Source organism: Microtus ochrogaster, chromosome 17 (assembly GCF_000317375.1).
Source record: "Microtus ochrogaster isolate Prairie Vole_2 chromosome 17, MicOch1.0, whole genome shotgun sequence".
NCBI classification, from domain to species: domain Eukaryota; kingdom Metazoa; phylum Chordata; class Mammalia; order Rodentia; family Cricetidae; genus Microtus; species Microtus ochrogaster.
The window spans coordinates 32,645,242-32,655,016 of NC_022019.1; the positions used below are offsets into that span (position 1 = coordinate 32,645,242).

Here is a 9,775-nt window from a genome sequence, read left to right on the forward strand (position 1 = left end):
TCTGGATGCTTGGTGTCCATGGAGACTAGAAGATGATGTTGGATCTCCTGGAACTGGATTTGACTGTTGAGGCCCACAGTGTACATGCTGATAATCAAACCCAGGTCTTCTGTAAAAGCAGTCTGTGCTCTAACTTCTAAGTTGCCTTCTAGATCCAGACTTGACAATTTTTTTATGATTGTGGGATGTCAGTTTTTGTTGACCAGAAGATGTAAATTTTGAAGACACACAAAATGAAGAGGAGAGTGGAGAGCTCCTGCTCACCTGTCCAGAGAACGCTCTCGTCATGAGAAGCTCAGCATCACTCGACCGTCTGCATCCAGTCTGTTTCCTCGCCGACTTGCTCATTGGATTCTGACATTATGTTCCAACCTTGCATTATCTCTCGTGCAGGAAACCTATGAGAATATCCCAGGCCAATCCAAGATCACGTTCCTCTTACAAGCCATCAGAAATACAACAGCTGCTGAGGAGGTAACACTGGAATATTTGGTTTGAAAATAATTCTCATGAAGTAAATGGTAGTATTAGGTTATGGTCAGAGTCCTAACAAGAATTTTAACTATTTGTTATTAAATATGAGAATTTCCTTTTTACAACCTAGATATTTTTAAGGTAGATGAAAGTTAGTAGCTTATGCATAATTACTTTTTTAAATTTTTATTTCAATTTGAAATGGGGATCAGTGTATCCCAGGCTGACCTGCAGAATTCATAATCCTCCTGTCTCTACCTAAGTGCTTGGCATTACATACACAGCAAATAATTTCTGTAGCTATAAAAATTGTTTTCTTTCACTGAACTATCTCAAATGAAGGAAGAAAGCTATTCACAAAGCATTTGGGGAAGTTTTTCAGATTTATTTTGTGTACACGAGTGTGTTGCATGCGTATATATTTGTGCACCTCACATGTGCCTATATGGATTGCTGCGAACCAACCAGCATGTGGATGCTAGGAATGGAACCAGGTTTTCCTCAAGAACAGCAAGTGCTTTTAACTGCTGAGCCATCTCCAGCCCCTCACATAACATTTTAATGTTAATCATATATTTTGAAAGTAAATTTATAAAATGTATGCATATGGCCATCTCTAGATGAAACGTGTGTTGAAGAGAAACATGGAAACAGGTTTTAGGGTCTTTGTAGCCCTGGCTTACCTCGAACTCAGACACCTGCCTCTGCGCCCTTCCCCCAGTGCTGGGATTAAAGGCGTGTGCCACCACACCCAGCTGTTGATATACACACACATTTAGAAGGCCCATTTTGGAGTAGATTTAAGCACAAAAGAGAAGGGTACCCAAAAAGAAACGCCCCAGATCCATGTCTTTACGTGTGTGTGTGTGTGTGTGTGTGTGTGTGTGTGTGTGTATTTGGAGGCCAGGGGCTGATTTGGGGTTCTTGTCTTTGCAGTATATGCATTTGGAGACTCTTTAGAATGTGTGTCTTCCTGTGTGTGTGCATGTGCATTTGGAGGCTCTTTAGAATATGTGTCGTCCTGTGTGTGCATGTGCATTTGGAGGCCCTAGAATGTGTGTGTCTTCCTGTGTGTGCATGTGCATTTGGAGGCCCTAGAATGCATGTGTCTTCCTGTGTGTGCATGTGCATTTGGAGGCCACAGGCTGACTTCAGGTCTCTTCACAATTTCATTTCACTGTCTTTTGAGATGGAACCTCTCACTGAACCTGGAACTTACTGATTTGGCTAGACTGCCTGGTCAGCAAAGCAAGCCAGTCACTTTCTCCTGGTTGTTTCCCAGTACTGGGATTATAAGCATATGTTACGTACCTGGCTTTTTACAAGCACTTTGCCAACTGAGCCATCTCTTCTCAGCCCACCTTCTTAAAAAAAAAAAAAAGTCTCCACTGTCGCCAAGGCCAGCTTTAATTGTGACAGTCTTCTGTGTCTGCCTAGGCAGGGACTCTTAGTGAATTATCTGTGTACAAGATCCAGATGTACTGGGATTTTAATGCATTTCCCCTGTGGTAAAATGGAGCTATTAACTGGGCTCTTATATAGTTTGCTATTCTTGAGTGGTTAGTACCCAGTTTTCATTGTTTCCTACCATAAAGTAATATCCTTATAGTATTGGATTCCTCTTACTTGGAAAGTATTGATTGACCCCCCTGCCTACACAGCGGTCACAGAGGCCTCTCTGGAAAAACACCCCATAAATGCTTCTGGTGATGTTTGTTACACTTAGAAAACGGTATGAGATAGCCTCTTCTCCTTCCTACAAAATAGGTGACAGCTAGTGCTTCTACACAGGGTGAGCTCGGTTAACAAGACAGCTCCCTAAGATTGTGAAGCAGACAGTAGCTGTGAATTAGCCTCCACGTCTTGATTGTGGCATTTGTCTCAGCTTTTGTTTGCTAAACTTAGGGAATATTCCGCAGAAGCCGTCTTAAATAAAAAGCACTCCACAAACTTTAGATGTGAAATTAAGAACGTACACATGAGATCAATCAACTTTTCAGTACCGCAACCCTGTGGGTTTACTCACACTAGAGAATCATAGAGATATGGATTTCATAACATTTTACCAGAGACTAAATGAAGTTTACGTGATGTGAGTACTCCAAACTGAGCAGAAGGTTGGGTAGGAAAGGCCCCTGCTATAGAGCAAAGTCAGGTTGGGCAGGTGGATTACAGTTCTAGTAAGAGTATCCAGGCAGGGTATTGCACTGAACCCTCAATCAAGTGTTGGGGTTTCTAGTAGACTATTGTGACTGTAGAAAGAGTTACATATGTTCCTAAAAACTAAAAGGTGCCTTGAAATGAACTGTAAAAGTGGGACAGGGAGACCGTCCATGGCAGAGGGTCGGAAATGTTTTCTCTGGTAAGACATAAGGTTAATAACAGTGTTATCTATTTATAGGCTAGACAAATGGCCGCTGTTCTCCTAAGGCGTCTTTTGTCCTCGGCGTTCGATGAAGTCTATCCAACTCTGCCATCAGATGTCCAGACTGCCATCAAGAGTGAACTGCTAATGATTATTCAGATGGAGACACAATCTAGCATGAGGAAGAAAGTCTGTGATATTGCTGCAGAATTGGCCAGGAATTTAATAGGTATGCACAGTTGGGGGAAGGTGTATTTGTTGCTTGGGTTTGTTAGTTCGTGTGTTTTTTGAGACAAGATCTTGATTAATCTTAAATTGTTCTAGAACTCCCCTGTAGCTCAGATTGACATATAATACACAGTTCCCTGCCCCTTCTGCGTACTGGGTTACAAGTGTGTGCCAACATGCCTGGCCCTTTTTTCTCTTCTTTCCTTTCACCTCTTGAGACAGGATCTGCACAGGCCAGGCAGGCTTCCCACCAGTCCTGCCCCTACTCCAAACTGTAATATTTTACAAAATGTATAGATACCAAAGAACTGTTCTATCCAAATTGAGTATGATTATAGACTCTGCATTTAAGGCCAAAAATCACAGATGTTTATGAAATCTAATTCTAATGCCTTTAACAAGTTCTTTTCAAAGTACCAATGTAGACTTTTTTGTTTTTGTGATTCAGGGTCTCATGTAGCACAGGCTTGCTTTAAACTTGCTAACTGCCTCCTCATTCTAGGTGCTAGGATTCCAGGCATGTGTTGCTATGCCGATGTTTTAAGGGTTTTTTCCCCCCTGAGTTTGGAGTACAACCTTGTACATGTCGGAGAATCATTCTACCACTGAGCTACAACTGAAGCCCCCTGGGAAAAGTTAGTGTGTGCGGTGGGATGTCCTGTCTTTGTACCTGTCTTACTATGCGTGTAGTCGTCCTTAGGTTGGTATTGTGTTGTTAGGAGTAGTACTTACTAGGATGCTCTGGGCTTAGGGTTTAATGCCTTGGACCACAAATGGAAGGAAGAAACGAGAGCACAGTTCTCTTTTTAATGTCCAGCCTCATACATGCTAGGCAAAACATCCCACTGTGTTTAAACTGTCCTTGAACTTGTGGTTTTTCCTGTCCTAACCTCTTGAATAGTTAGGATTTTAGACCTGCACCACCAGATCTGGCTTAAAATTTGTGTTTTTCAGTCTTGTTAAGTAAACATTGACGGCACCCCATAGCACTTAAACTGTACAGTGTATGCTGTCCCCATGACTGTTTTAACAGAGGACAAGGCCAGTCTGGGACTGTATAGTGGCCCTGCCAGCAACAAACAACTGTGTCAACTCCCTCTGTGGGCCCTGGGACTCAGTGCTCTCTCCATTTGAAAGTGATAATTACTTTGATTTCAAGTTTGGCTCTGCCTAACTGTGTTTATGCTTGGATTTACTACCAAATACTTAAGCAGATGAAAGTCCTGCCTCTCTATCGTCGGAGCATAAGCAGTGCTTTCTCAACATGAACCTTTAAGTGCACAGTTGTCTTCTCAACCTACAGTGCTGTTTTGATGGTTAGAGAGCTGCTTTAATGGATTCTTAATAGCACGGGGGCATTTGCACTAGAATGCATTTTGATCCAGACACAATGTTTTGAAGTTTGAGCTGCACACTTCATGCCTGGACTTTGTATTGTAGATGAGGATGGCAACAACCAGTGGCCTGAGGGTTTGAAGTTCCTCTTTGATTCCGTCAGCTCACAGAGCATGGGACTCCGGGAAGCTGCCCTTCACATATTTTGGTATATAATCTGTTCTAAGATTTTTAAGATTTTAATGTCATTAACACCTAAAACATTTTAGCTCCTTGTTTTTAGCCCAGCAGCTTTGAGAGTTGAAATAATTTCTTAAGTTGTATTTGTTTTAGAAACAAGTTTGAAGGAGAAACAGCTGCCATGTCACATTTGGCAGTTGTGTGTTTCTGACAATTCTGGATCTTTCCACTCATTCATTTGAACACAGGACCAACTGTAACTTTGGGAAAAGCACTTTGGTGAAGATATTTTGATGGGAATGCTTGGAAACTGTTTCCTGGGTCTTTGTGGTCATGTTTTACAATATTCTGTCTGTGTCTATGCTCGAAGGCCAGAAGAGGGCACCAGACCCCATTACAGATGGTTGTGAGCCACCATGTGGTTGCTGGGAATTGAACTCAGGACCTTTGGAAGAGCAGGCAATGCTCTTATGTTTTATAATAAACTGTGTGGAGAAGCAGTGATTGGAGCTCAGCATTTGGTGACTGATTGCTCTGCTTTTACATTGCTCTGTTTAAATACACCCCAACAGCTTTAGAAGCCACATGACTGTTGTAGTTGTGAGTTTACCTTATCCAGATTGAGTAAAAATGTTTCATTTAGTGTTTGCTAAATGTAAAGTAGAAGAGCTTACATGCCCTGGGTCCCCAAGACTAGGAGGTCGGAGAGATGGGTGAAAGGGTAAATGGGCCCTGGAACGTGCAGCCTCGACCACCATTGGGTGCCGAGAGAAGGCCACTTAGAGTGTGTGCAGGCACTCTGACTTGGTTTAATGGGTTTTGTCCACACTGCAAAGATATGGTAGGTTTTAAAGACTTATTTGAATCTTTTTAGGAACTTTCCTGGGATTTTTGGGAACCAACAGCAGCACTATTTGGATGTCATCAAGCGGATGTTAGTTCAGTGTATGCAAGATCAAGAGCACCCTTCGGTAAAGAGTTCACTTCCACGGTTACTGCCTGCTTCAGGTCTAAGCTGTGCACTGAGTTAGTTCAGTAAAGGCTGTTTCCACTTTTCCCCTTCTTTTCAGTTTTGTTTACTCCTGTGGGTGTGTGAGTGTTGAAGGGGGCACCTTTGAGGAGTTGATTTTTTTTTCCCTTCCACCTTTGTGTTGGGGACCAGGCTTGTGCTGCAAACAGTTACCCCCTTAGCCATCTTGCCAGCACCCCCACCCCATTTTTACTTTTGTACCTTAAAAATGTGAATGCTGGGTTCACTAACGGTTCAGCTTGAGTCTGACACATGTTCTCATCTGTGACCTCATACGACCTCCATTTTAGATCCGGACGTTGTCGGCCAGAGCTACAGCCGCCTTCATACTTGCCAACGAGCATAATGTCACTCTGTTCAAACACTTTGCAGACCTGCTACCTGGATTCTTACAGGTAAGAGAACACCTTCAAACAGACAATCCTGCCTCATGTGGGTTTCCAAGAGATTCAGTCTTCATTAGTTGTATAGTTGTTGTTTGGTTTCTTCAGTCAGTGTTTATTGCCTGTAGTGCTGGCATTAGCAACAGTAGCGAGCATGGAGATGGCTCCCATCGTGCTGTGTTCACCGCCCTCGAAAGGGCTCTGGTGTGTGGGCATCAGGGCAAATGGGGATCCAGTCCTTACCTGCTGAGCCCAGCTTTACCTCAGACTCAAATCCTTTGGATTTTTGTTGATTGTTCCTCGGGGATTTTATGATTTTGTTTTTTGTGTGCCTCTTACTTGCCAGGGAGTCAAGGATAACTGAACATCTGACCACCCTGACTCCTGGATTTACACTGCTTGAATGAGGAGCGAGGGTGGGACAGGGCCTCCCTGCATACTAGACAAGCACTAGTTGAACTACATCACCAACCCCTAAAAGACTTCTTAAGTCCGTAATAACTGCAGCATTTTCTGTTGTGGAGGTAGTACACACTCTCCTTACTGAATTACCAGCTAGCCTATGTGTACAAGAAGCTAAGGTGGAAAGAGCACCTTTTCCAGAGCGCCGTCCTGGAAGTGAGAATATCAGGACTACAGAAGGAATACTTGCTGGCTCGGCCACACATAAACTATCAAGCTTGGGATTAGTTTGCATTGTTAGCTCCCTGTGACAAGTTACTGTTCTAAGGCTGCCCCAACCTCAGTCACAAATCACTGTGATTCTCAGTCTTGTCCAGTACCAAGCTCCTGCATTTTAGCAAATAGATGATGTCGCCCTACAACGAAATGGTGATGTGACACACAAAGTGAGTGCAGGTCTTAAATGCCATGTATGTGCCCAACAAGTGCTTAGTCTGTGAACAGTGCCCAGAGCAAAAATTTTACAGATAAAGATGGAGTTGATAGGGCCAGTTGGTGGCGGATACCTTTAATCCCAGCACCTGGGGGGCAGGGGCAGGGGCAGGGGCAGGGGCAGGCGGATCTATAATTCAAGGCCAACCATGTCTACAAGACCTAGTCAGGATAGCTAACACTGTTAACGCCAAGAAGCCCTGTCTCGAAAAACCAAAACCAGCAAAAAAGTAATGTTGATAAATCAAGCACCACTTTGCTTTTATGGTTGGTAAGATTTCTTGACAGGGCCAGGGCAGAAGTCTCAGCTGGGAAGATGCACCACAGTGTCCCTGAGAAGATGGAGCTGTGGGGCTCAGTGACAAATGCTGTCTTAAGGTGGGAAATGATAAGGGAAGATGCCCGGTGTTGACCTCTGGCCTCCACGTGTGTGAGCCTACGTGTAGGAGTACTCCTGCAGGCCCCAAAGACCTTTAGGTTAAATGCTGTTGAATTTGCATGTGACCCTGTGTGATCTGGTGCACTGGAAGCAAGTGCTGCGTCGCAGTTGTGTTGCTTAGGAAGGAGTGGGAAGAAGCCTGGGCTGGGTGCCTGGCCCACTGCTGCATCTCTGCACTTGGGAGACAAGGCAGAGTCCGTGCATGTCCACCACATACAGTTTCTCCTCTATTTTTGGCTGTAAACGGCTCAACCTGTGGATACAACGAAAGCTAAAAATAAGTTGCTAGATTCTAGGCTTAGATCATGCGATTTCCCAATTTTAGAGAAAATTGACATTTGTGATCACGGGAGATCTATGATGAGAAAATCTTGTGAGTCCCAGAGGCCCTGTGCCTGTCCTTACTGTTCTTGACCTTGGTCACATGGCGAGTGAGAACTGTCTCCTAGAGAGAAATTGCCTTCTGTTCGAGGACCACTGAGTTAGGACTTGGAGAAGTCGAAGATTTCCACATGACAAAAGGTCACTCACAGGGTTTGGTGACTTTCCTCCCAGATTTTTACACTGAAGACACTTTCAGGAGTATCAAAAACTTTAGCTGTGTAACATGCTATTATTATTTTGGTTATCTGAAATTTCAGGTTACTTCTTGAGCCTGTGAATTTATAGTAAGTGAAGATTATTCAGCAGAAATTGATAGTAGATAAGAAATACACACAATTTGAATGAGTGTTACAGGGACCAAACTTTAATGAACTGGGAATCAGATGGTAATGTTTCCATATACTGTTACTGGTGTCTGTGTCTGTGTATACACGCCGTGCGTGTGAAGGCCAAGCTTAGATTGAGAACTGCTTCTCTCCTGGCTTGTCGGACCTGACATCAAACATCTCTGTCTACTGAGACATCTCTGACCTGGGCACTGGAATTGTTTCAGGGAAACTAGCTTTTGTGTGTATGAGAAAGATTACGACACGGGATAAGGAAAAGACAGACTCAGAAGAATTCCATGGCCGTCTTCGGTTTCATTGTGGTTTTACTTTTCACCTAGCTTGACACAGATGCTCATACTACAGTGTGCCGCTTCCGTGCGTGTGCACAGTTAGATTCAGGCAGAGTAGCTGGCACACTGGTACTATTACTTCTCTGTAGCAGGGACCTTGAAAATCTATCTTCGTTGCTAGCTGTTTTGAACTAACAGATGTCATCAGTTTGTTAACCAGTTTCCCTGCCATCACTCTGTAGAACCTAGAAGTTAATCCTTCTGCCCAGTGATAGGCACTGCCCATTAGCCACTGCCCCATACACCCCTACACAGCTTTCAGGCTCTGACAACCACTGTTGTACTCTGTACTTCTGAGAAGTGAAAGTAGTGTTTTTATTTTTTTGCTTTATTTTTAGGCAGGAGTCGGTGTATGTGTGTGTAAAAGGATAACATCATATGGGTCCCACTACATAGCCCTGGCTGGCCCATAACCGTCCACATCAGTAGTTCTCAACCTCTCTAAGGTAGCAACATGTTGTAGTGAACACTAGCCCTAGTATTATTTTCATTGCTATTTCATAACTGTATTTTGCTACTGTTATCTTAATGTCAATATTTTGGGGGTTCACCCAAGGGGTCACCACCCACAGGTTAAGGACCACAGCTGCCTTGGAACTCAGAGATCCGTCTGTTCCTGCGTCTTGACTGTTGTGACTGAAATCTATTTAAGATTTATTTCATTTTCTTTGCATGTGCTCACAGAGACTAGAAAGTCACGAGTGTTTGACTCCCAGTGCAGGTCTAGGGTTCAAGCTCTAGTACCAAGGATTGAACAGCGTGTGCCTTTCCTCACCAAGCCACATCTCCAACCCTCACTGTTACTGCCTTCAGTTTCGTTCACGCCGTGGAAGTGACTGCCTCAGTCCTAGCTGTTGAGTAGGCTACAGTAACCGTGCATGCGGTGGACAGCAGTCTGCACACTGACTTGTTGAGACTGCAGAGGGCATCCTAGGCGTCCCTCCTCAGGCACAGTCCTCCAGTAGTTTGTTGATTTTGAAAGATGAGGTCTCTGTAGCTGTGGCTGGCCTTGAACTCTTTATCCTCCTGCTTCTGTCTCCACTGTGCTAGGATTATGAGTCACGCCTAATCACACTGATGCTTAATTTCTTTATATATACATATACATACACACACACACACACACACACACACACACATGCATGCCTAGTGGTAGGGTTGCTACACTGTAATGGGGTAGTGCTAGTGTTGTGGTTTTTGGTTTTGTGTTTTGAGAAAACTCCACAAGTCCCAACCAGTGTCTTATGGTTGTTAAGCCTTTTTGCACAGTGAAGATGCTGTTTTCTTATGATTTTGGTTTGCTTTTCCCATGACTTGGGCTTCAGTCTATTTTGTGAATGTGCCTAACATTCTTGAAAAGCTATCCTTTTTTTTTTTTTTTTTT

The 9,775-nt window shown here is 43.7% G+C and overlaps 1 protein-coding gene across 1 annotated transcript in view; it reads left to right on the forward strand.

The window, feature by feature from the left end:
- Nucleotides 1-370: 370 nt before the first annotated feature.
- Ipo5 (importin 5) overlaps nt 371-9,775 on the forward strand; it is a 33,302-nt gene continuing 23,897 nt past the window's right edge. The window contains 5 exon segments of the mRNA XM_005372422.3: nt 371-474; nt 2,876-3,068; nt 4,508-4,610; nt 5,457-5,553; nt 5,903-6,007. Coding sequence (XP_005372479.1) covers nt 2,885-3,068; nt 4,508-4,610; nt 5,457-5,553; nt 5,903-6,007 — 489 coding nt within the window. The 5' untranslated portion in view covers nt 371-474; nt 2,876-2,884.